Source organism: Calidris pugnax, unplaced genomic scaffold (genome assembly GCF_001431845.1).
Source record: "Calidris pugnax isolate Ruff unplaced genomic scaffold, ASM143184v1 scaffold31, whole genome shotgun sequence".
NCBI classification, from domain to species: Eukaryota; Metazoa; Chordata; class Aves; order Charadriiformes; family Scolopacidae; genus Calidris; species Calidris pugnax.
Genome location: NW_015090786.1, coordinates 8,429,177 through 8,456,897, shown reverse-complemented (window position 1 = coordinate 8,456,897; position 27,721 = coordinate 8,429,177). Strand labels below are relative to the sequence as shown.

General features: G+C 37.1%; 1 protein-coding gene across 4 annotated transcripts in view; it reads left to right on the top strand.

Annotated features, from left to right (window-relative positions):
- Positions 1-303: 303 nt before the first annotated feature.
- Positions 304-27,721, top strand: part of TASP1 (taspase 1) — an 88,666-nt gene continuing 61,248 nt past the window's right edge. For 2 of the 4 annotated variants that reach the window (XM_014966488.1, XM_014966485.1), the window contains exons 1-7: positions 304-363; positions 3,436-3,653; positions 5,316-5,383; positions 6,776-6,844; positions 15,041-15,161; positions 16,602-16,686; positions 22,932-23,011. In XM_014966488.1, coding sequence (XP_014821974.1) covers positions 3,515-3,653; positions 5,316-5,383; positions 6,776-6,844; positions 15,041-15,161; positions 16,602-16,686; positions 22,932-23,011 — 562 coding nt within the window. In that variant the 5' untranslated portion in view covers positions 304-363; positions 3,436-3,514. Of the gene's footprint in view, positions 364-924; positions 1,012-3,435; positions 3,654-5,315; positions 5,384-6,775; positions 6,845-15,040; positions 15,162-16,601; positions 16,687-22,931; positions 23,012-27,721 lie in introns of those variants that run through there. The other 2 variants (XM_014966487.1, XM_014966486.1) reach the window with 2 other exon arrangements.

Sequence of the window (27,721 nt, the reverse complement as noted above, 5' to 3'; positions counted from 1 at the left end):
CCCTGAGCCCAACCCTCGCCCGCCGAGGAGCCGCCGACCGCTCTCCCGCAGGGCCCCCCTGCGCCCAACCCCCGTCCCCGGCCACCGGCGCCCGCCAGTCATCGAACCCGCTCGCTCTCGGTCCGCCCCGTCTGAGGGGAGAAGCTAAGCCCCGCCCCCCGCCGCCGCGATTGGCGCTCCCGAGGCAGCTCGGAGCGGCAATTCGCCTTCCCGCCCGCCAATCGGAGCTTACATCTTTTCCGGTCGCCCAGCCGGCCTGGCCCAATGGGAGGGAGGCGGTGGGCGGGACGCCTCATCCTCACCGAGGCAACGGCCGGGCGGGCGGTTCCGGGTGTGCGCGAGGCGGAACGGCGGCGGCGGCGGGTGAGTGAGTGAGTGAGTGAGTGCTCCGTGCCTGGTTCCGCCCTGCCCCGCCTCAGCCCGCCGGTCCCCGCCTCTCCCTGCCCTGCCCTCTCCCGCCTTCCCGCGCCCGCTTATCCCCTTCCTTCTCAGGGCTCCGGGGCCGGAGGGAGGGGGGGATGTGAAAGGGACGGTGGGGCGTAACGGCCGCGCCGCGAGGCGGCCGCGCGGGCTCCCCTGGGTGACGTCACCCCCGCCGCTGCGGCCCACCCACCTCCCGGGGGGGGGGTTCGCGTTGCCATGGCGACAGCGGCCGTTGGCCTCTCTGAGGGGAGCCCGGGCAGCGCCTCTCCCCTCGCCCTTTCCCCCCGGGCCTGGAGTTGTCAAACCCCCGAAAGCTCTGAGACCCCAACTCTTCCCTCCGGCCGGCCGTGAGGCGGCGGCGGTGGTGTGTCCGGCCCTTCGTCCCGCTGATTCCTGTGCGGCGAGCGTCGGGCGCAGCGCTGAGGGGCGCCTCTCGGCCGGTGGAGCAGCTGTGGCGCCTGGAGCCTGGGGAACTCTTTCTGCCCTGACTGTGGCCCTCGGGTTGTTTACATTTTTTCCGAGTGCGTGTGTAGGATTGCAGCGCTCCTGTTTCAGTGCAATGAGGGCTACTTTGGTAAATTCATTCTGGTTCGTGTTCTTTAGGAGTCAAACGAGTATAATCTTCCACGTAGCCATACAGATGTAGAACAGTGAACTTGTGTAAAAAAAGAAGGGTAAGATCAGAAGTGACGAACACGTGAGAGCCAGAAAAGAGAGCAGGTAAATCATAGAAGAAGCCAGAAGGGGAAAGGTTGCGTCCAACAGGAGCTTATCAAGCGGAAGCAGCAGATTCGCGAAGTGAAATTGGAAAGGACTCGTAGAACGGATTGAAATGGAAGGGGTTTGACAACATTGAGTTGATGTGGAGGAAGCGGTATGAACTGAAGTAAATTGAGATAGCCAGCCTATACATTGTGGGGTAAAAATAAATGCATCCTCAGACCCAAGTGTGTGTAAAGGCCTAATTAGAGTCTTCAGTCTGGAGTTAGGCTTTAAGTGGCATCTGTATCTTAATTTTCAAAACTAAATTAACTACTGTGATTATTGCTTTCCCTACCACCACGTTATTTTTTCCATTTCTGCAAGAATATGTGTTCCTTACTTGCACCTCTGTCGTTTTACTGAAGTCTTGGTCATGCCCCTGTTGCTGTAATGACAGTCTGTGTGGAGTAGTAAGATGTAGGAAAGCAGAGTTCATAGGAAACAGACTGTTTCAGCTTACTGCCTGAAGCTTTCTTAATTATTATTAGTAAAAAAGAAGTAAAAGTAAAAAGGCTTTCATTTTAGCTTAGAAGTTTATGCAGGAGATCATTGCAATTGGATGTACTCCATAAATGCTTTATCTCTCTGTAGCATCTGTGTATTGGCCTGGTCTTTCATTTTATATAAATATAGATATACTTATGATTATAACAATAAGTTCATATTTAATTTAAAAATATAAATCTACAAAGATATGAAGATACCTGTATATGTGTAGCATCTAAGAAAAAATGAGCAGAAATAAGTAACTTCCTAGAACGCTGTGCTAATTTTCATTATTGAAAGAATAGTTGTGGTAAACCAGCAAGTTTGTCTGTTATGTGCCAGTGCTGAATCTTGCTAAACATCATTTGCATTGTTTTGTCTGTTTAAATGAAGTGGTATTTAATTGCTGAAATAAGCCATATAGCATTTGCAAAATCTGTGGCTTAAATCCTACATATTAAACATCTAATTTTTTAAACTTCTATTCACTTTCTAGTGTTCTTGGGTTACAAATAGTCTCTTTAGAGGTGGTAGATCTGATGATAGATGTAGTATTGGAATATCTTAATATGTTACAGAGGTTTTTCTCCATTCATGCATTAACACTATGTGCTTTTTCACTTCCTGAATTAATTCAACATGTAGATTACTTTTGTTTTAAATTTTACCTGCTGAACTAGAGAAACGATATTGTGTCAGGATTAACATACAGTGAATTTGTTTTTTGACTCCTGAAAAAATACATAGCAGCTTTTTTTGTCTTGTATCCTAGAAAATACTGACAGCTTTCCCATTAACTTTCTATAAATTCTTTCTTTAAATTCTATAAACATCTTAAGGGTTAAGGTCGAAGCTAAATAGGGTTAATAAATTATTTGAGATCAACTTAAGCATGTTGTGGTTCACAAATAATCGTGGTAGCTATCCTTACACTTATCTGGGCAAATTTTCTTTCACTGTTTTAGGCTTATTTGGCATTTTTTAAGAAATACCTTGCTATAAAAAATGGTTAAATCCCCCCCCCCCCAATTAATGGAGAATAATAAGATTCATTATAGGATCTTAACTATTTCTTGCAAAAGAAAGGTAAAGGTATGGCATTTTTAAGTGTTACTCATACGCTACAATTCTCTGGAGCTCATATTCAAAACTTCTTATATGACTATTGAATATGTGTTCATGCAGGGTTTCTATATCCCCCACATAAAACGTAGACCCAAAATCATGCAGGCAGATGCCAGTATATGATTTGAGGGCAGGACATTCTGCTATGCAACCATATATACTGTCTTTCAGCTTTTGCCAGCATTGCTACAGTGCTACTTAGGACTTTCCACACAAGCAGGGAATGACACTTTCAAGAAGTAAAGATTGTGGCTGTGGAGCACCATCACATTAAAAACTAGTTAGGCATGATGGGGAGAGAAAAAGGTTTTGCTGTTGAATAAAAGGAGTCTGTGAAAAACAGCTTTCTCTGTCATGGCCAATCTTTAGATCAACAATTCCCTATGATGTCTGAAAGATTATTAGGTTCAAGTTAAGTTGTAACGAAAAGGCTGATTTCAACTTGCAACATGGACTTTGATTATTTTACGTCTCATGAATATTGTTAACTAGCAAAGAGGAAAAACTTAGAAGCTCTTGTCTCAAGAAGCATACTCCCCTTGTTTCAAACCTCTTTTCCAAAAGTTCTTTCTGAAGTTATTTGTATGAAATTTGTCTCTTGAAATCACTATCTAACATATGCATGTGATTTGGTTTTAGGATGATTCCTCTCCAGAATTTTTGTTTGAATGGAAGGATGCTCTTTTCCAGTAGAAGATGGTGATCCTAATGTCTGATCATGGAGAAAGGGATAAGCTCAGTAGAAGTGTTACCTTCCAAATCCTCTCAGGTTACAGCTGTGAAAGTGGTGGTCAAAGAGCCCGAAACAAAGCAAACCCAAAGAGGGAAACGAGTGGGATTTGTGCTTGTCCATGCAGGTAAGATGCAGAAGTGTAACGGCTGGAATGGAAATAGTATGTACACAAACTATTTAATTGGAAGTTGCATTGGCTGGATGATATTGGAAACTCTTAATCAAAATGTAAGTTTTTGGATGTTCTGAATGGTGGGGTTTTTTTCTCCTTGACAAAGTAATCCTCAAACAAAATCCCTAAACTTATATAAAATGTCAAATTCTGCAGTTAACTGCTAAGCCTGGATCTTTCAGTCTATTTCCTGACCCTACAGAAAAATCAGGCATAGCTGTTTCATTACTGATGGTTTCTTGTCTAGCTTGTCTGTAAAGACTGTCTAGTTAAGACTTTTTGAAACCTCTTCAGGCAGTTTGTTGCAGAACTTCACTTTTTCTTACCCTTTGGACAGTTTTCCTCCGAGTCTATTTTTTAATATTGCTCATATATAAGTGAATTACTATTTATTTTTTCCAGGTGTAATGAAGACATCATCTACTCAAACGTGATACAAAAAGGATATGTTATGTGTGTCTTGTTCATAAATTCTTTTCTAGTAGGTTCTTAAATACTGTTAATATTGAAAAATATGACATGCTTATATCTGGCTGTATATTTGTTTTTAGCATATGTGTGATGACATGAGGTGAAGTTGAGCAAAGTAGCCTGGTGATACCTAAAATATTTGAAAAACCAACACGCTACTTGGTTTATAAAAACCTGAAGTTAAAAAAACCCAAACCAAACCCAAACCTCAAAGAACTTATTCTGGGTTGATATTTGATGACCCTGGTATTCTATTTTAAGAGTGAATAGAATTGTTTAATATGTTGTCCTTTACTAGGTTACTCTACTCTGTTTCAAATTCTTTTTTCTTGTGTTAAAAGTGTTAAAACTTAATTTATTAGAGTTTCTCAAAGCTAACATTTCTAGAGGTGAGGAAAGAGAAGTTGAGATAAATACAAGCGTATTTTTCAAGTTCGGGAAGTAGGAAAATGGAAGAAGATGGAATTTAAATATCAGTGTGCTAGTTTTTGGTTTTTTTTCTTATTCTGTATTTAGTTGAATAGTGGGCACTGATAAATTTTTCAGGTATGAAAGTAGGAGGCAGTGGCTGAAAAACAGGGCAAAATGGTTAGATGGAAAAGGATAGACATAAAAACTGAAAATGAGAAAAAGATGGAAAAAAATGTATGATCTTTATTTCCAGGAACTCTCCTAGTTTTGAAACTGGAGTAATGAGCTCTAAAAACATAGCGTAAACAAGAGAAGATTAACAGAATGGCAATTGCAAATTTACAAATCTGTGATAAAAGGAAAATTGGAGTTTGATTTAAACCCAAGGTTGTTGCCCAATAATAGGCAATAAATAAAAAAGTTATGTGGGATATCCTCCAAGAATGAGGAAAACTCAAATCTCTTGGAGTGTCTGAAGAGACTGTATGACACTGAGATTTATACCTGTATGCTTTTGGATATGTGCTATGTATACTATATTTTACTCAGTGTATTTGAATCAATGCTGAAAGGCATAATGTCAATTGAAATGTCACTTTAATCTAGAATAAGGAAGGCTGTATCTTAATCCTGTGTCTTAATGTATAAGGCCTGTATCTTAATCCTTTATGCAAACTATAGGATGTAGCTTGACAGTTAGTATAATCTCTTTTCCTTTTGCCTTACTTGTAGGTGCAGGTTATCATTCTGAATCCAAAGCTAAAGAATACAAGCATGTGTGCAAAAGAGCCTGTCAGAAGGTATGTCTTACCAGCTCCACAGTCTTGTAGTGGAGACATATCTGGGTTTAGCTGCTCAGGCTGTATGCACTTCTAGAGGAAAAATGGAGCAGCAACAGCTAACATGATAGAGAGTCAGTGGAGTGCATGGCCATGAAATGCAGCAACGTTCTCATCCATGGACGAGAATTCCAAAAATTCTTTTTGGAATTTATTTAAACTCTAGCATCCAGATTGCTCTGTGAGTACGGGGATTTCTAGAATTGTTTTCTTCTTGATAGCTCTTAACTTCTTAATACGAGGAGAGGTAGAAACAGGAAAAACAAAACAAAAAATCAAAACGCTCTTACCAAAGCTGGAAAAGGAGAATGGCAAGAATTTAATTTCCACTGAAATTTTTTTTTTTTTAATCTCCTCCAAGAACTTAGCTTTGGAACTGGCAAGTCCTGTATACTAAGTGTTGAATGAGAAGCTGGAAGACCTGTCTCCAAATTTTCTGATGCCTTTTGCTTTCTCCAGGGAGAGGGAGCTGGTGAGCTTGGCAGGCTTTATAGAAGAATCTCAGAGTTGGGCCTCTGATAATTATCACTTCATTTTACAGTTCTGTTGCTCAATCCTAATACCAATCTCATTTTGTAATGAGAAGCCTCAAAAATCATCCAAATTTAACAGTAGCTTCATTAAAGTTATGAATTGGCCCTTATGATACTAATTTTCCAGCTGTGTGAAAAAAGGTTATTTGCTGTTAAGTGTAATTTGTGATTCCATTTGGTTTCTTAAGCCAGGCAGCCAATATAAATAAATTGTATGAAGAACAAACACTTGCAGATTTGTCTTGCAACTGAGGATGCAGACATAGTTGTTTTCTGGGGTTCCCTGGGAGAACTTGACAGTAAGGTCTTGTCCAGTATGAGCCCAAGAAATAATATTAGGCCCTAGAAGTTAATTTTTGTATGTGTATATAATTTGAAGATAACATTGTCTAAGTTTATTTGTGTTCATGTGTTGGCTTTTAAATGAGCTTACTTGTAGATTCTGTTCAATTTCATGACAATTACCATATATGGTACTAAGGTTTTTTGTTGAATCATGGAAGAAAAATTAGAAACATCTTGACTGAAACGTTAAGTATTTGAGGACACCAGGTATAAGAATTTATTTTGCTGTGCATTTGACCATGCAGGAAACAGCTACTAAATGCAGTGTCGCAATGCCTGAGTAGCAAAATCATGCCTTCAGATCTGCCCTCGCGTGGTGCATGCTGACTATTTCCAGTGCCTCTTGTTTTTATGTCCTCTTACCTTTTAAACTAATTTGATGAAGATTTTGTTTTGTGTAGGACTAGGAAAATGTAGGGCTTAGTCATAGATTATTAGAATTTCCTAATCATCATTTAAGCATTTTGTTTTACAGGCAATTGAAAAGCTACAGGCTGGTGCTCTTGCAACAGATGCCGTGACTGCAGCACTTATAGAATTAGAGGTAATTATGTCTCTCTAGTACATTGCTGGATTTTTCTGTAGGAAGGTATTAATTCGAATGGCAAATCTATTGAGACTTCTATTTTTGAGTCTAACATTTAGTTATCTGTGCAGACATAGAAGCTATGCTATTTTTGTCTTTAGCTTTACCACTATATTTTGGAGTAAATTTATTTAAAGGCTTTCTGGAACTGCAAACTGAATAGAAGTTGTCTAGTTGGTGCAATTTGGTTGTCGTCTTAGGTGTACCATGTCAGATGGTCTTTAACCTTCAAGAATAAATGCAGTCATTAAAGACTTACTGAACACTTTGTAGGGAACGTTATTTATGACTTACTGAACTACAGGCAGACTGCACTGGCTCTGCTTTTAAGATGGGGGTAAAAAATCATGCTATTGGTCACATATGTTAACTAGAAATTCTGGGTAAGTCCTTTGCATTACTATCTTGCACTGAGTTATCTTTTATTTCTTGAAATTATGATACAAAGAATTCAGATGTAGTTAGTTAGTCCTATTAACACTCTCCTGTACTAATTATATTGAGATAACTGTCTCTGAGCATGCTTTCTTGAGTTGTGTTATTCATATCTTTTTCAGTTCTTTGGGACAGTTTCACAAAAGTGAGATAATTTTACAAAAGCGATTGCATAAATTTAAGGCTGCTTGGTTTTCCATCCAGTTAAAGGACTATAGGAAAATGAAGTAGGAATTTTAAGTTCACATTTGTCCCACAACATACTTTTGCTATGTGCTTAAATTAATGCTGTTTCCAAAGTCTTTTTTTCTTATATTTTTTACTTTGTTTCTGTGTGATCTCTGATAGGATAAGATACTAGAAGCAGGCAGTTCAGAAAAATGTCTTAAGTGTAAGATAATGCTTTTTTTCCCTGATTTTTATGACAAACTGTGTGTGGAAGAATAGGCCAATCGATGTTTTTATTTCAAAATGGTACTTGTTAATTAAGGTAGCAAGTCTTGATAATCATAAGGAGATGGGCAGCTATTAATGAGGTTTTTGGAGAAGTGCCTTTGGAGTGGTGAAATTTTTACAGCATCTGACTTTAGTGGAGGGTCCCTCTGAAATACTGTAAAAGAGAGCAAAGCTAAAAGAATTTCTGGGATATAAGTGAGGTAGTTTGGTTATTGTCCCAGGTCCACTAATCCCTCATGGCAGTAATGACTGAAACAGGTATTCCTCTTCTCCCATAAGGAGTAATTGCTTCTTCCTCTCCAACTTTATTAGTAAAGAAGGAAAGCAAGGCAAGCGTTGTGCTGTAAAAATAGTTTCCTGGGTTTGGAATTTATGGTAGTATTCTGAGAGGATTAGCAGTGGATTTACTTACACATATGTTGGGAAAGTGTTAATTAACATACTTGATAGGGATAGCGTAAGGCAGGCAGTACATACTTTAATATGTGGTAGACGTGCTGACTGGGAGCCAAGACTTCAGTCATACTTTTAACTTGGCAAGTTTCTTGGCTTTAAACAGTACTTTTGGTCTCCACTGAAGTTTTCAAATATGCTTTCATGTGTTATCTTACATTGTGTTTCCACCTAGCTGTATTCTAATGTGTATCTCTCTAATAGAGTTATTTGTGATGCACTTCCATAAACTAACTGAGGCTACTGTTACTCCACAAGAGTGTTTAGTGTGTCAGTTCCCTCCTCAGTGGAAAAAAAAGTATCTACTTTGTTGTGATTTTTATCATGTTTCTGAGCTACACAGAAGAAAACATATTTTAAGCAGCTTAACTTAACAGCTATATATCTCTTGGCAGCTATGCCTCGGGTAAATATTTTATCTGTTTTTGGCATCCCCAAGAGACTTTTCTTCTTTTACTTTAGTAGATTTAAATACTCTGAAGTGACATCTGTGTAATAAGTTACAGCTTTAAGATGAAATTAGAACCTTTTTATGAAATTACTCCTATCGGCAACCTTTTTCTTCTCATCTTTCTGGGTACTATTCTGGTGACACCTGCCATCGTTCCACTTTTTTTATAATTGTCTTAGTATTTTATGTGTACAGTTGCACAAACCTTATTTTTTTTGTTTTTGTTGTTTTTAAGGTTAAATATTATTTTGTTCAGGTTATTCTGCTGTCATTAATTATTTGCTTTCATTTATTCTTTTGGCGATTTATATCACCTCTGAATTGTGGATTGTTCTTTCTGTTACTGTTAAAGAATACTGGGTTTAGGATTTGGGCTTCTTTTAAATTTAAGTATGTTACTATTCAATTACATTGACGAAAAATCAAAGGTATACTCAAAACAGAAAATGGTGTGATTTGCAGTGGCAGTTTTTTGGATCTAGTATGAGAAATTCCGAAGTGTTAGACTGTCAGCTTTCAAAATGTCGAAAGATTTGTATCTACTTGCATCTCATTCTGAACACCACCCCCAGACATCTCTGTCATTTCTGGAGCTGCGTCTTCTGTTTTAATTCCGATGTTTTTCCTATTGCTCTATGGAAAACAGAAACTGCATGTGGCAAGTCAACAAAGCAAACAGATGAGTTTTTCTCATCAATTGCTAAATTTTATGGGTAAAAATGTAGGTTTGAATGTTGACCGTCTCTGTAATAAGCTATCACTACCCTTTTGTTTATGCAGAAAAACATAGTGACTTTTTGTAAAGTATTTTAGCATTTTGAGTTGGCAAATACATAGTGAAAATCTGTATGAAAACAATGTTTGTTTACATGTGTCACTGTAATACAGAACAACAAACATTTGTGTAATATGATAACAGATTCCATTGTGGAGCACTGTTTGTAACTTCCTGATATTTTGGGTGCTGTAGAACACGTTGTTGTGAGTTTATCTGAAATATTTAATCACTTTTACAGTTCTCAAGGATTTTCAATGTGGTATTCAAAAAAATCTGTAGTTTTTGCAAGGCACAAATATTTTTTCGTGGAAGTGTCACAAAAGATGAATTTTATTCCTCAGTTCTGCTCAATTACACAACTCCTATTACACAGAATTTCAGCTAATCCAAGAGGCATCACTTCAAAGACTTGTTGAGGCGCAAGACTTGCTCTTGATCTTTTATGAGCAAGCTGACAGTTTGCTTGTGGTATGCTGTCTGTTTTTTGTTTTATTTTTGGAGGCCCTAAATGGAGAAAGAGCAGCCTTTCTTTATTGGACTGTATGAATCTCGAGTGAAATAGTGTTCTGTGATTAAGATAATAATACTAATAGCTAACTAGAGAAAAGGTAGGTTTTTTCTGCAAAGTAACAAGAGCAGCTGACCCAGAGTACTGTTCAAATAACTGTGCTGGTCTTTGTAAGCATCAGCTGTATTTGATAAGTTGATTAATGGCAGTTATGTTTTCCAGTTTGTGAACTCTATCATTGCAGAGGAACAAATGAACATGTTACCTCTTTCAGCTTTTGGTAGTAAAGTGGGTCTGGACAAGGTGCTTTGTAAGACTCATCATTTGCACTGCATGCTGCTACAGCCATTATCACAGTACCATTTCTTTTTGCACTCTCACTATCAGCCACCATACGAAGTCTGAATTTCTCTTGAATTGCAAAGGGATTTCGGCAGCTTTTTCTGGGGGCAGAAGGAGATCCTTCTCTACGCACTCCCCTTAAAACTTGCAACTTTCAACAAAACCACATGCTGATTGCATTTATGGCTGGCTGTGAGAACAATGTGCAATTTCAAGCTTTTCTTTGACCATAGAACACTTCAGAAGGTACTGGAGACAAGAACATAAGTTCGTTGTAACAAATGATAAAGATTTCAAACTTTTTTAAGTTTAGTCTTAAGTTTATTAATACTGTGTGTAGATCAATTGTTTCTTTAATCTGACTTGAGTAGAATGTTCTTTATGAGCATCATTTAAATTGGAAATTAATACAATTGGTGGGGAAACGGATGTCACTTTTTGAGTTTTGATCTCCTTGCTACTGAAATTGTTCCATTTACTTTGCATTTCCTTTTGTTGTAGTTGTGGATCAATGCAAAGGATGTTTTGAACCCATTGGAATACTCAAGCAGTGGATTTGTGTGGTTCTCAGCAAAACTTTGCATTGGAAGAATGTGTTTCTTGTTGAATTGTTTTTTGGTTTTGTTTGTTTATTAATTTTATAGTAACTAAGATTTTTGAATATACAATCTTAGTCCCAGGGATTTCTCTTTAAAGAAGAAAGCACAATGCCAGCAGCCTTTTGTTGTATTAAGGGAGTCAACATAGATGAGCTTTTAACACGTAATGGAATGGAAGTTGTTAGTTCTAGTTAAAAGCAATACTATGATGTTTTGCAGCAGAGTGGCTAACAGTAATCTGTGACAAAAGTGTTCTTTAAAAACATTTTAGTTGATTTAATTGAAAGGGATGTGACTCATCCTTGTAGACTATTACTTCTTGTCACTAAATTCCCTCAGAAAAATAAATTTTAAAATTTCAGTGTGCAAAAAGAAATGCCTGTAGACTTTTAATCCCTTTAAAAAGTTGCAAATAAACCATGGCCAGACTGTATCAAAGACAGATCTTTAATGCGTGTTGAAAATAGAGCATTTTAACTATTTGCCTAGATGTGATTCAGGACTATTAGTGTTATAGTGTTGAGTAACTTCTTCAAGCATTCCAACTTTGACCACAGCTAGAAACTTCAGCATGACTGTGTTTGCTGCCAGAACATTTATAAATACATCTTAAAGTAAAAAGAATTCTAAAAATAAAAATTATACCCTCAGTAGCTTGAGAATTTTTAAAAGATGGGCTAACTTGGGAGAATGAAACTCCCGTTTCGTGTCTTAAAGCTTTGTATTATCTCCTTTGCTACAGATTTACACTGTAAGTTAGAGATACTTCAGTGGTGGAGTAGTTGCCAGGTAGTCTAGTATTTTTCACATAACTGAAAGCTTATGTTTTGTTAAAATGCTTTGAATAGCCATTTGTCTTTTCTCTCTTTTTTTCTTTTCTATGGTAGTAGGGTTTGCTGTTAACATGCAAAGCTTATGCTTGCTTTGTTTTCTTGTCTCTTTTTCAGTCTCCTTAGAAATATAAAAGCTGATATCTGCTTGTGTTTTTAAATAAAAGTATATTCCTGAAGATATTTTCGGTATTATCAACTTTTTCCTCCTTTCCCTTCCTCTGTCTTCTTGGATATGTGTTTTGATTGGGTTCTTACCCATCCTATGATAGTCATACAGTTGCAGGACTGCATTTTTCTGAGTGTTTGAAGAGACTGCTTCAATTAGTTCAGTTTATTTTGTTCTCCCTTTGAAAGCATGCACACTTCTGTTTTAATGATATTTCTGCATTCCTTGAAGGTTTTGAATTTTCATTTCAAAATACACCTTTATTTTCATAATTTGTATTCTTCCATTTGTATATCAGAGTCTTGAAATCTTTTGGTCAGACTTGGCACAGATTCATGTTTTCAAAAAGAGATATATTTATGTGGTGTGTTTCATGTCCTTGCCTATTCATTACGTAGGTGTGAATTTCTGTTTCCATTTTTTGTAAAGATTTTTCCGTGCCTCATTTCAAAGGCTTTATATCTTATCTCAGAGACACTCAGGTGGGTATCCATGCATTCACACCCAGTTCCTGCACCATCTAAAGCTGTTATTAGATCACCTTTCAGATCTGTGAAGTTAAAGTAGACCGTCTTCCTCTTGGCAATTCTGAAACCATCTTCTTAATTGAGTGCAGTCTGATTGTAGAGCTCGTGTTGTGAGTGATTGTACTGGTTTGATTCCTTCCGAGTCCTAAAATGAAAGAGTTATGCCACCAAAGAGGCATCTACGATTTTGTTGATGTAGGTTTCTTATTTATCCAATATTCTGTAGTATTCTGAGAAATATTCTTTAGGAAGAAACAGGTGGAATTCCCTTTGTCTTGAGATCCTCTGAATAAGTTGTTTCTTGGTGCATCCTTGATGTTGTGCCAGTGAAGATGCTATGCCACAGCATCAAGCACATCTAGATTTTTATAAGGAAAGTGAACTAGTGCCACTCTGTATCCTGTGTTTTTTTCCCTACCCTCTCTTGATTATTGTGTTTATAAGATGGTAGAGAGCTTTGTGTCTTGACTGCAGAGAGATTCTGGACAGTGTCACTGGGACTTCTGTTCTGATGGGCCCCTCTTACTCCCTTTAGTTGGCCATGACATCTGCTTTTAAGATAACAGCTGTCTTTGCTTTGTGGCAGTGACAGATCTGTAGAGCACAAAATTCTTCCTCTTTGCTTTCAAATATAATGCACTGAGCAAATGTTTTGGAACAGAACATTAGAAATTTGGCTCCAGGCTTGCAGGTCTATGCAGTCTGATTACCCATGGGCAAGGAACTTGGAAAGCACTAGGAATAAGCATTGTTCATCCTAATGCATTCCTGTTTTTACTTTGTCCTCCAAGTACCTTTCACCATTCCCATTTAGATTCTTTCCATCACTTCTCTGCTCCTTTTGTTCTAAACTTCACTGACTTAATTTTCTTCATATTTGTAGAGCCTGGGGAGCAATGAAATCGGTTAAGCTAACGGCTGCTCTGCCATCTTCCACCTTTTCAAGGCCATCATCTTGGTAGCCTTTTAAAAATCAAATTTCAGCTCCTACCTCCCATGGGAAGTTATTTTCTGTGCACTAAACTGCAAATGTTCCTAAAATCTTTGCAAATTTACTTATTTTATGTGAGGTATAGCTGTCAAAATGTACACCACAATGAATATACACAGTGAATTTGAAGATCTGTTGTGGTATGGGATAAAATGTTATGTTACTTCTTGGATGCAGAAGGAAAAAGCAGAAAATCAAAATTAATAGTATAGAATGAACATGGAGAGATTACAGTCTTTTTCATGATTATGTATTAATCATATATTCATGATTTTTCTGGCAGATAGCATTTTAGTGACTCAAACACTAAGAACACTTTAAATATCTCTGTAAATTAGAATCAACATCTTACAAAACAAGTTTTCAATTTACGCACTACCTGCTCATTTGAAAGTTAACAAAAGCTAACTGACTTACTAACATCAAATGTATTTTTCATTTCTGTTTTCTCTGTCTTTCTTTTGTTTCCTTGTATTCATTCCAAATTAATATGTACAGAAAGGAACTGCTTCACTTGACGTTTAAGACAGAGCTTTGAGCTGTTTCCAGTAGATTTGTTTCCTGATTCAGCTTATGTTACATGTACTGTAATAGTATGACCATCTAATTTCATTGATGTGTTCACATGTTGTTTAGAGAATTGTTTTCTTTGTCACATCAGGTTGTTATGCTGTTTTACTAAAAACAGATATGAAACTCTGAGAGTGTGCAGCATCTCTGAGATTTTACTGTCGGACTGCTCTGGGCTGTTCTCTTTCTTTGTGCTGTACTCCATTTCTGTGCTTGCATCTAGAAACAGTGAGACTCCTGAACTGTGCTACTTTAAAACTTTGTGTTTTCAAACTCATGGGGATGCTCTAATGAAATGAGGGGGGAAGAAGGGGTAAAAATGGGTGGGTTTAATTCTAGCATGCAAAACTTCTTGTTTGAGAACCTTGACTTTCCAAAAAGCTATGGAAGGTGCTTATAAAAGAGGAGTTAGTTTTTAATTACTTTATCAAATGTTGTTCCATACTTTCTGTGAAATATGTCTTGGTTAAACTTCCTGATCACAGTAATGGCTGTCCTTATGATATCAAGTAGATATTTTCCAAAGTGAGTTGTTAGTGATGCCAATTATTAATTTCTGTGTGCAGGGCTGCAATCATAGGCTTAAAATGTTGAGGAAATGTACAGTTAATTTTTGCTCCTGTGTCACAAAGAGTTTTAAAGGTAGACAGTGGTTTGTGCAGTGATTATTAGATGCTTCTTAAGTTGACTGACAGGTTAGGGACCAAATTAATGGTGTATTTTGGGGGAGGAAGGAAGAGATTTTCACTTGTTGTAAGGCTTTTGCTTGCATATAATTGAGCATCCTAAATTGTTGGGTGATTGTTGTTTATATTACCTCGTTATTACACTTGAGATATATCACACCCTATAGAGGGTGTAAGGTATCCATGATAGTAATTTGAGATGCCCTGTTCAAATCGCTGTTGTTTTTGTTGTGCAAGATTAAACTACTAGAACAAGAAAATGCCCTGTACCAAGATCAGTGTTATCAGATCAGTTACACAAAGGTTTTGATCTAGTCTGTTATTGACGTGGCCTTATATTGTTTTGTTCTTATTTTTAGGATTCTCCTTTTACAAATGCAGGATTGGGGTCTAACCTAAACCTTCTGGGTGAGATAGAATGTGATGCCAGTATCATGGATGGAAAGTCATTAAATTTTGGAGCAGTTGGAGCACTGAGTGGTATGTTAACTATGTATTATAAAGCTAACTACTGGTTTAAGTGCAAAGATCAATTTTGTTCTTTTTTGTTACTTTTTCAGAGGGGGGATACACACATTATAAATATTGCCCCGTGTGAATACATTCTGCCCCCTTTAAAAAAGTGAGAGGCATTCTTGCTCCCAGAAACACTGCTTTGTGTAACATACTGTCTCACTGTTTCACTGGTAATACTTTGATGCAGAGCAATTGTATGATACTATACAGTTGCTGATGGATTTGTAGATTATTTTCATAATGAAAGGCAACTATTATAAAAAAAAAAAGAGTACAAGCACTTAAATTAGGCTTTATATTTATTTTTGTTCTTTGTCTCCTCAAAAAACTTACTGGTACATCATTCAGTCATAAAGCCAATTGATATTTTGGTCTCTTAGTTAACAGAGTTGGCCAAATTAGGATCCTAAGGGACCGAAATTTCCTTCATAGTGTGAAAAGGCTATGCAGGGTGCTGGCCTGCAAACTGAAGCCTCTTGTGTGTTCCTGAGAATGGGCATATCTGCTCATCTGTCAAGCTCCTTGCTTGGAACATAAAATTTCTGTATATTGTAGATTAGATTTTTTTCATTGTAATTTCTCTCACATGATCCGTTACATTTGGATTTTTTGTGATACAGTTATAAGGTTAGATATATTTGCATATGGGACTGACAATTCGAAAACTAATATGCTTCTTTTTTTTTTGTCTAGTTTTAGCTTTCAGTACAAAACAAATACAGGTATACAGTCCCAAAGAGGGATTGTTGAGGTTTTGTCATAAATGCGTTGAACAGCCTTAACTGTTACTACTGAATAGCTTTCCTGTCAACATTACAAGCTTTATTCTTCATCCTAGAATAGTTCTAAACCATGGTAATAACTTCCTCATGTAGATTTAAATCTAAAATAAATAGTAAAATTAAGTGTTTCAGGGCTTGTTTGTTACAAAATGCATCCTTCCAACCATGGCAAAGGAGGATATGAGGGAGTGAGAGAAAGTGAAGCCCAAATCCTGTAATTCCTGTTCTGGCCAGATAGGTCCAAATGAAAGCTCTTTCCATCTTGAAAAATTAATGCTCATAAAACTCTTTGGCCTGTAGAATACCACAGATTTAATTTGAGATTTTTCTGGTGGGAGGTCACTCTTAATATGTCAATATGATTCCTTCTCTTTTTTAAGAAAGAAAAAAGAGGGAGGGAGGGTGTTAGAAGGCCTTGTCACCACTGATAGAACATGTGAAAGAAAAACTGGTGGAGTTGTTATTAAATTGAAACATAACACCACAAGGTGTCTCTTAATGAATTGGCACAGCCTTGGAAATAAAAGGAAGCTGACTTCCACTGCCAAAATGAACACTACAGTGCTATGTGGAAAAATATTTTAAGGTTTTGTTCCCATTTTTTGCTAATTTTTCTTTTCAGGAATCAAGAATCCGGTTTCAGTTGCAAATAGATTGTTATGTGAAGGGCAGAAGGGAAAACTCTCTGCTGGCAGAATTCCACCTTGGTAATTGCTTTGTTCTGCTTGACTTTGCTTTGGTCTTTCGTCTCTACTGCATGCAATATTTGAAGGTTATATCCTATCCCAAGAAGGCTGGTGGTGTTTTACATACCAGCCATAGTGTGCCTTTAAAAAAAGATAAGCTTTGTTCTCTTGATCTTGAAACATCTTGTGCACTTGATGAAGCTGTGGGCAGAATGAAGTATTGTGAGCAGATAGTAACATCATTTTGTGATAATTTCTGTCTGTGTGATTATTTCCAGTTACGTCATGCTGAATTCTTATGGTTTTTTACTGTAGCATTTTGAAAAATCCCTAAATACATCAGATTAAAATTAAATTTTACTGACTTTGCCTCTGTCTACATTTCAAAAAAGCAACATAGTTTTTAACAAGTATATAAAAGAATCCTATTTCACTGCCTGTCTTTGAGGCTTTATTTTGTAGCTTGTATGGAAATGTGCAGTGTTTAGTAACTTATTCTTATCTAAGCCAAAATGGGAAGTTATTTTAAAGATAAATTTAATAGTATTTTCAGCAACAATGAAAACATGCACTCCTTTATTGAGACGGATATAATGCTTAGATGGAAGAGCTAAGTATTAAATGCGTAACAGCTTTACATATTATGGCATCATTTTGGAAAGAGTCTAATAAATGTGTCAGAATTGATTGCTCTTAAAACCATCTTATTTTCACTAGTAGTTTAAATTGACAAGTAGAGAACGTGAATGATTTATTCATAATAATTGACTGCTATCCTCAGTAATCATACCAGTTGCAGAAATTTGCTACCGTTTGTTAACTAATGGACTGTAGTATTTGCCAATGTATGCTACGCTTCTGTAGTTTCAAATATGTGTATTTAGATTTATAAATTTTTCTTTCCTTACTATGCTATTCTTATTCTGTAAAATTAACCAAACAGTCTGTACCTGGATGGTATTGTATTCCAATTTAAACAGTGAGGAAAAGCACTATTTCAGTGTTTTGTTGTGCAGCACAGGAAGGTCATAGATCAAAAAAAGCCACCCTAAAACCAAACCATCAAGAAGCAAATTTTGGGTTTAAAACTTTTTTTTTTTTCTTTAGTGAAGAAAGAAAAGAGTAACTGTAGTTAGTGTAATAACTGCTTTTTTTCCAGAGAACTTTACTAAAGAATAAGGACTTGAATTTCAATTGCTGTTAGTAGCTCATTTATTTAGATGTCGGGAGAAACCAGGGCTTAGCTAAGTTAAAGACAGTATCAAATGAGGTGGGTTTTTTTTGCTGTTCCAGAACTAGCACTGAAGGCAGCTACAGGAGCAAGCACTCATGATTTTGGTTTATCTGTATCATCACAGTGTTTTCTCTAATTGTTATAAGGAAGAGCACTAGGGCATTTTAGTGTGTTTGCTGTAACTTCATGACCTAGTTTATGCTGCTATTATTTTAAAAATAACTGGATGGTAAGGAAACTATATCCTCTTGCTCTCAAAGGACAAAACTAAATCTTTCAAACACTGTGCAAGGTCTTGGCTAACAGATGCTTTTAAAGAGAAGTGAGCTCAAACTCTCAAGGTGAGAGGTGAATTGTCTTCGGAGCCAACAGGTAGAGTTTATTGTGCAAATATTATAGACTTGAGTTATCTAATACATATTTTAATTTCTTTTTCACCATTCTGGATTTTGCTCTTTTTTATTAGAGCAAATGAGTTACCCTGGGAACAGTCTATAGTAGTAGTGTATGATGGGTTGTGCTTTAGACTTGCTTTGGTAGATTCTCCTGTATATAGAGGGTATCCCAAGTTCAGAATGATAGAGCTCGTGTTCATTATAGGTGATGACTAGTGACAATTTCATGCCTTGCCTTTCTGGCAGGGTTTGGCATGACACGTTGTTTTGGGACTGAAATATATTCCTGCACGAGCTGGGAATATATATAGTCAAATAACAAGAGATCAGCTGTATTTTTGGCATTCCTACTGAGTGTCAGGATTTTAGTAACTGATTTCTATTTGTAAGATATGCAAGTTTCATCTTGTTTCTCATGGGCAAATAGTGTATTGGGGAATCTTCCAGATGCTAAGACTAAGAACCTGTCTTGTTAAAGAAACCTAGTAGTAGAGGCTTTTCTATAGCGTGATTTAAGATAGCTTAATGTTTTCTGGCCAGAATGTTTGGCACATGACCACACAAGAAAAATTCGGGAGCTGTGAGATTAGTAAAAGTGACATTATGGAGATTCTTGTCTATAACAGAACTCATGGAGACAGTTTGGCCTGCTTACCCCTGTTCAGCACCCATTTTTATAGTGACAATTCAAAACCAATTCAAAGTGGTACATTTCCGATTTTCAGTAGAAGAAGTTCTAATGAGCAGAAATTAATTCTGGGATGATAAGGTTATTGGGAAGGAGTGATCAACTGTCCTAACTGATGTGTCCAGTTTGTAAATAGCTCTGTGGAATGTGTCACTCTGGATCAATACCCTGTCATCTTGTTTAAAACACAGAATCCCACTATACAAATTAAAATTTAAAAAGTTTAAAGTAGAAAATCCCTGAATGCATGAATGCATTTCTTGAAACTTCTAAGGTTCTTATGTATTTTATGTATAGGTCCCTGTCCTACTTCATTCAGCTTGATGTTCTCAGGATTTTCTCTGCCTATGTATGCAGGAACAGAAAATAATGAACTTGTAAACATTACATACTATCATATAAGATATTCCTGATCATTATATAACTTTACAAAAGAAAGCAGTACTGTAATTGTGCAGTTATGTATTGGATGGATCTTTGGAAGTGGTCTTTGGTCACAGAATAATCAGTTAGAATTTTTGTAGTAATAAGTTTGAAGATTTTCTGTTTCTTATGCTAAAACCTCTACCTTCCTAAGGGAAAAGGCTGATTTACGTCTATTTACTATTAAGTGTAGATATGTAAGAATTGCAAGATGGTACAAATACACCTAAACATCTCTTCTTTTGGAACTGCTTAGTACTACTGATATCTAATTTCGTGTCTGTATCCCTTTTTCAGTATTAATAGTAACCCATATGGGAAAGAATCCCTTTGTAGGGTGGGGTTTTTTTCCCCTTTGGGTATGCAGGGATTTGTAATTGCTTCACAGTTTCACAGTACTTTAGGCAGGATGTGTACATTGTGTAACTTGTAGGACAGCGTGTAATCAAGAGAGTGCCTAGAATGAAGATTTGCACCACCTTTATCTCTACTCTGTATTTCTTCAGAACAATTTCTTCTTTGAAACAGCGATGTCAAGAGCAATTGCTGAATTTAATAATAAATGTTACAAAGTGAGTTTGTTACATTCAGGATTGCCTTGATTATCTTGAATTAACCCAACCTTCTTCTGCCACTTCTGTTTACCTTGGTGTGGCCTGTCTTCCTACAGCCCATATTAAATGGTCCTGTTTGGAGCAAATAACACCAGGATAACCATATTCTTGGAGAAAATTGCCTAAAAATACCATTTTTGGAGACCTATACTTGCATTTTCATTAATATGGTCTAGTTTGCCTGGAACTAGAAAGCATATCCAAGCAGCTGCTCCTTGCTGGGAGGATGTTTTCATCTTCTGTGTGTTCTGAGCCTGTGACAATTACAGAGTACTCTTTGTTTGATATATTTGCAAGAAAGATCTTTTTATCTTGTTTGTGCGGAAGCAAGTTTCAGAGTAGCAGAGCACAAACTCATTCATCCTTTGTTTTGGGGGTTTTTTTCCCCCTTTGGAAAATTGTATTTTGAATTAGCCTTAAAGGCTTTTGAGACTTGGTGGGGTTTTGGCTGCTTTCTGTAGCCCACTGGCTTTATTCCCTATTTTTCCTCTCTCCCAATAAATCAAACTTAGTGGTAGCTGTTTAGAGGTAGTTTTGGTTTTATGTCAGCTTAAAGTACTGCCCTGTTCCTTCTTGCCTGCTGCAGCTTTTCTACACAGATGATTCTCATGGCAACTAAAGCAGTTCCCTAGTGCCAGGCTGCTGGTTCCCACCCTCTTGCCACCCTGTCACCTGTGGCTGGTACAGTTGTGTGTGTGGCTCTGCACTGAACCGGATCACAAAACTGGCTTTTTGGGATGGTGTGAACACTGTCTAGTCTTGCTTAGATTATAAAGGTTTGACTACCTGCGGAACTGAGCTCAGGCTGTATGTTCTGTAGGAGTCTCTTACCAACTAATTCTGTATCAATTTATAGGGGATAGGTAGTACAGACAACAAAGCACTGTTTTTTTTTTTTTTTTTTTTTTTGTAAACTGTTCATTTTAACTCTTCTGTGATTATGTGGTCCTTTCAAGACATCCAAACTGAAAAGTTTTTTAGAAAAGTAAATGATCTCTGATGTTATGAGGCTTCAATTACATGTCAGCAGGAGATGTCTGCTTCAACTAATAACCATTCTTTAGGACCAGAACTGGAAAATAATTTATGCCCATCTTACAGGAGGAAGAGGAAACTGGGAGTTAAGAGCACAAGTGTGAACAAAGTAAAAGTCATGTTACTTAAGTTTTGAGACCACCTTGGGTGCTTTTTTTTTTTTTTTTTTTTTTTTTTTGCACTCTTCATAAATAATAGTCACTATTACTCTGTTTTTAAGTATTAAAAAAGCAATTGTGAGATTGCTCGTAAAATGCAGTGTTTCTGACTGATCTGTGTTATTCAAGTTATCATATATAAAACTAATATTTGAGCTTGCTGCTTTCTCCACCTACTCTTCCTTTCTGCGTAAATTGTTTTATTGAACAGGAAGTGTTAATTCATTTCCTGAGAACGTGTTGTTGATAGAAAACTTTTCAAGACCAAAACCACCTTCTTTTAGTCCACAGAGAATACTATTTAATTAGGTTTGGCTACTGTCTGTGCTTCTTACGTTACGAAAGTACAGGTTGTTTCTTGAGTACTAGCTTACCTAATAGGAAATGCTTGAGTTCTCCCAAAGTACCCAGTAACTTATTCTACAGTATCTTGCAACATGAACAATATTTATCTGGAGCTGCACTAATGATGGTAAGAAATGTATATTTAACAATTCAAATTCTTATCTAGATAAACTTTTTTTTTTTTGAGGTTGTTGCAAAGAAAGACTGGATACACCTCTTGTATTGGTTGTCATAGAGAAGATAGAAAGTACCAACTGAAAATACTACTTGCTTAAAGCTGCACATGTCAGCTATAGCACTGTCAAGAAAACTTCCAGCAGCATTAATGCCATCAAATTTGCTATATTAATAACATTCTTAGAAATTGTAGTACTGTGTGGTCCCAAGGACTTCTTTGGAGCTGAAATAACTTCTTTAGCTTCATGTTCATAATTCTGGTATTTCTGTAAAACTTCTTGAAGTTTCTGTAAATTCTCAGTCTTTACTTCTTGAGTCCATTAGGCAATTGTTTTATTCTTATTTCAATATGGAATATGAAGTTAAGATTGGAAATAGTTGTCCTTTATTGTGTTGCTGTTGTTGGTACTCTTGTGCAGCAGCTTTCTGAAAATGTATGCTTCCCAACTACCATATTCCCCTTTTCAGGGAATCAGATTTAGTAAGAGGAAACAGTATAGATCATGGAGATTTTCTTTGATTTCTGCCCCTCCGCTCCTCCCCCCAACCCCCCAAGTTACATGTCTGTATATAACATTATGCTGTCATTCATTGTCACAGCACTGCATACTGTCTCTATACTGTGAAGTGTTCAGTACTGACTAGAAAACACTTCTCAAATTGTTGAGTTTTTTTTGGCAAATATATTAAAAATTCAGTAGACTTGACTCACTTGCAAACTCTTGATAAAACTCCACAAAACAGACCTTTATACTCCTAAATAAGGCTTATTTTATGTTGTACTTTCAAAGGACGACTTGATATTTTTGTGGCACTGGCTGACTTTACTGGAAATACCTTACCATTCTCACCTCATTCATCCCATGTTGTCTTCAGGATCTAACTAAGTTATTATAGAGAGCAACACGTTAGATGGCTTTGTTCTGGTTTATCTGCAATGAAAAGCTGGTGCTATTTGGTAATTAATTTCAAATTTAATAGCACATATTTTTATCCGACACTAAACTTAATGTCAGAACTGCATAGTCTTTTAATGAAACTACATAAGGTTGCGGAATTTAATTATAGCTGACGTTTCTGTGAAATGTAGACAGCTTACCATTTGAACATGACCAAACCAAATAGAAAAAAATAATTGCAAGAAAAGGGGGATTTGTTATATGGTTTTGTTTAAACTCCCTCTTCTGTGTCTCCTAGCTTTTTAGTTGGTGAAGGAGCTTACAGATGGGCAGTTGATCACGGGATACCAGCATGTCCTCCAGGTATCATGGCTACAAGTGAGTAAACTGGTGGTGTCAGTAGGAAGAACAGGACAGAGTAATTTTAAACATTCAACTAGCTTATGGTATTATGGTATACAAGGATGGTTCAAGCTTACTCATTTTCTATTAAGTAAATAGAAAAAAATATAAACTATTACTTCAGCTGCATTTTATAAACATCTAATTCAAGTAATTTTGTGATTCTAGAGTTAAATCCAATGAAGGACATCTCACTGAGACTTTTCAACAGCTCGGTCCTGCAGGTCTCCTGTTGTGATCCATCTCGGATCCTAAAAGCACCAACTAGCCGTGTATCTAAATTTGGCTGGTGCCAGTTTGACTCTCAGATTCTACACCCATCTCCGAGTCTTTGTCCAGAATTGCTCTGGTCTAAACAGGCCGTCAAATTAATTTGCCTGTTTTTTTAACCTAGGTAGGCTTTGCTTCATCTAATATGGTGGAATAATCCAACCCAGAAAATGGACTTGGATTATACTGTTTATTAGTAGTAGTCAGGTCTCTTAAAAAACCTTTTTTTCTTAAAATAAAATGATTATGCTATATTCATACACTGTCTATAAATTAGAATTAAAATTAGCACACTTACCCATGGAAACAAGGATGTGGTTCCCCATGTTTCTCTTCTTCAGTCCTCCTCCCTTTTGGAAAGTGCCATTACTGTCTGTGGTTTGCTGTAGGCGAGAGCATGCCCTACACTTCCTGTTGAAGTTATGCAGGAAAGAAATCAGAGATCTTTACCTAATGAAGAAGAACACAGATGATTACAGAATGTTGCTGCGTATAAGTAGACCCTAAACCAGAGACTGAAAACCCAGGGCTCCCATTAAGGCTTTTATTTGGTCTAGTACTGAATGTAGATAAACATTAAGAAATTGCAGTTCAGTGCTTAAATGTAACCCCCAAAACAGTGGCAGCATATTACTTAGTCACGCCAATTTTCATCCATACTCATGATACATTTCATTATGAACAGAAAGTTTTGTTTTGGAGTTCCATGTGACTGAAACTTTTGCCCTATCCATCTGCTGTCCAAAACTTGTGGGACAACTTTTGGAATCAGTTGCAGAGCACCTTTATTTCTGTGACTCTAGAAAGAGTAAAAAGAGGGGTTTTTTTGTGGCTTTTGGGCTTGTTTTGTTTCAGTAAAGTAGTTGCTAGTTATGTGCAGGAGATACTCCAGAAGGAAGGATTCTTGACTAATTCTCTTTGAATGCACAGGGTCTTTCATTGTTTCTAGTACCAGGGTGTTTCTGTTCTGACAAAGATGATTAGATTGTAACATTAGTTGTCAGATGATATTTTCCTAGCTGAGATGTACCCTGGTCAGAGAAAATATGCATGTTATGCCTTAAAAAAAAAAAAGGGATGACCACTGCTAGTTTGGTTTACCTAACCCAGAATATGAATTTATGTTGGAGAAACATCAGAAGAATAATCACAGCCAATATATTTTCCCAAACCTGCTCCAAAACACCAGTGACTTCTTTTTGTCTCCTCAGTACACTCAGAATGCTTCTATTTAGCAAAACAATTTGTGTTCAAACAGTTAAAACAACCAGGACTGGGAAATTAATCCTATTGCAAAGTCAATGCAGAAATGCCATTTAGTGTTGCAGTGTCAATGGAAAAAAATATTGGTATTAAAGTTGTCAACCCACTTCTGCTCCCCACGCCCCCCGCTTTCGCCCAGGTTTATACATACTGAAACACACACACATATATGATTATATACTTGAGCCATTGCACAGGATGGACCTGCTGCAGGAGTGAAGTGATGCTGTGAAGCAGACCGTAGACTGTTAAGCCTACATGAATGTTTGGTGGAAGAATGATTTCCAATTAGGGTAATTAAAGGATATGATGAAAAATTTAGAGGCAGACACTGAGTTTCAATCAGATATTCTTTGTAATAATGAGAAAATTACTTGAAACTGATTTTTTTCACAGGTGTTCTCTAATTCTGTTGCTTGACCCTAGCATAGATGATAGTTTATGTCTAACTGGATTTACAAGAAGAAGGTATTTGACTCTTATAGTCTTGTGCTTCAGTTTTCTTTTCATAAAAGATGAGATGGCAGTATCTGCTATTTAAATGCCTAAAATGGATATTTAGGAAAACAATACTAGCTTACATTAAGACTGCATTATTAGCCTTTTAAGAGGCATCTGAGAAAAGATTGTTTGAACAACTTAAAATTTGTCAGTTTTCCTATGATTTGAGTACACTTAATTTTGCAGTTAATCATTGATGGCAGTGAATGTAATTTTTTTCTTTTAAAAAAACAACACAACAGCAAGAAAGAGCAAACAAAAATATGAAAAACCATTTCCAGAAAGTGTTATGCTGATTTCCATACCAGTTCTTAGCAAAGCTAGTCTTGTAACATGTAGACTTCTTGTCAGTGAAGCTAGAAAGTAACAATTAACACAATGTGTGACAACATGGGATTGTTATAGCTGAAAAGAAATTGGAAACTGTCTCACAGGTAACATACAAGTAAGCCAAAATTCTGTTTTCCAGTGTCACCAGGGGAGGGACAGTTAGATGTGCTTCAGAAACAATTGAAGAGAATGTTGTTTCTAAGCAACCACAAAAGATCTCATATGAAGCAAACTTCGGGGAAAAAAAAAAAAAAAAGGGGGAGACTTTCTGATTATGGTTGCTACAATTGCTTTGGTAGAGTTTGGATGGAGAATTGGGGGTAAATTAACTTGAAATGACATGACCATTGAATAGCTCTGTAAAACGAAGAACTGAAATAATTTCCAAACACGAGGAAAATTCGTTTAGTAACTTAATCGCTAAAAGCCAAACCCAACCCTTCAAAACCCCCTCATCCAAATCTTAGACATGTACTTGCAGTAAGTATTAGTAGGAGAACTGGGTGCGTATGTTTTGGCTTCTCTGTGCTTGCACATGGAAAATATATTCTTGTAGTTGCATTATTCTGTCTCCCTTTTCCTGGACCTGAGATGGGAAGAGTAATGTTATACGTGCTCTAAGGCTGTGGGGTTGTGTGGTTGGTTGTGCACAGATGGAGCTCACTGTATGATCAGTTACAAAGAAAGTTGCACGATCAGCTTTGTGGTCACACTCCGTAATTCTCTCAGAACTATCAAAGTATCTAAGTACCAAACGAAATGATGTTTTAAACCATGTTACTTGTTAAACTACATCAAGGTTATGTCACGGCTCACCTGCTTTGTCTTCTTTGGTTTGCCAAGTGTGCGAGGAAATGGGATTTCTACTGTTTGTAGAAATCTGGTGGCTTTCCAGTGTAGTGAGTGGGTGTTTTTTAAAAAAAACCCTGAAACATGATCTGCCTGTATTGCCTGAAGTCTGCAAGAAACCTGAATTTATTAATTCCTGTTCATACTAGAGCTTGATTCCTGCCAATACTAGAGCCCATACTAGCTTCTGCTGGAGTTTTGCTACCCTGTGCTAGGGAGACTGCTTTGAAAGTGTGATCAAAGTGTTAAGAGTGTAATTACAGCTTAGAAATGCTAATTTAGTGTACCATGGAACCTCTTCGGAATGTTAAAATTATACTTTACATAGACAACAGAAACCTGAGGTACATCTTCAACTGTCAATATCTGTGCCTGCACTAGTAAGAAAAGAACCACTTTTGTCTGAATTTCTCAGACCAGCTTAAAGTAGATGCAAAGTAGTTGATTTGGCAAAGATAATGTGGTATAAGACAGCATCTCACAATTGCTTACAATTTTAAGTCTTCAAAGGGAAAGAGAAGGAAGGTAACTACTCATGCAGCAAGTTTGTACCTCTAACAGTGTGGAAGGGACCAGAAGTACTTCAGTACATTATATTACATAAGAATAAAAGCAGCTGCAGTGGATCCACAAAGCTTGATAACTGGAATCCAAGAGTAGCCACAAATGATGTTTAAGGAAGAATATAAGAACAGAACAGATATATTCTTGCCTTTCCCTACCACCATTTGCTATGCCAGGCTGTGTTCCCGAGTCATGACCGGTTTCTGCATACATGGAGGTGACCGGTGGCATTTTCTGCCATGAAATTGGTGTTTCCTATTGAGCCCATATTAATTTCTAGCATCTGCAAAAACCTTCACAACTACGGGTTGTGTGAAGAGCTACCTCTTCATTATTTTGAGACTTGCTGAATAAAATCTGCTGTTTTATTGTCAGGTCACTACTCAGAATTCTTCTTTAGTCAAATCCTTTTATTACCTTGAATAACTTAGTGTAGTCAGTAAAATCACATTTTATTGAACAGATTAAGTGCTACTATAGGTTGGTTTGGCATTCCACTTGAAACAGGCTCTCTATTTACTCGTACTTTGTTTTGCATTTTTAAACCAATTTTGTGTATGCAAGGAAATTACCTTTTATCTTATGGCTGATTGGATTCTGTAATGAGAGAGAGCCTTTTCTAGGTAAGCGTCAAGCAGATTGCCATACTTCTACTGACACCCTGTGTCTCCCTGTCCACCAATATTGCCTACCAAACCTACTTCTTGTCCAAACCCCTAAACCTCACCCCACTCCCAGATCTCTCCTCCACTTCACTATTATTGCATTAAGAAAAACATTTGCCATATTACTGGAACTGTGCTGCAAGGTTGAGTCAGTAGCTCAGGGCAGTGGCTTAGATAATTTGATAATAATGTTTTGTTCCATTATTTTTAAGGTTAGAATGAAAGAGATTTGGAGAGAAACTCA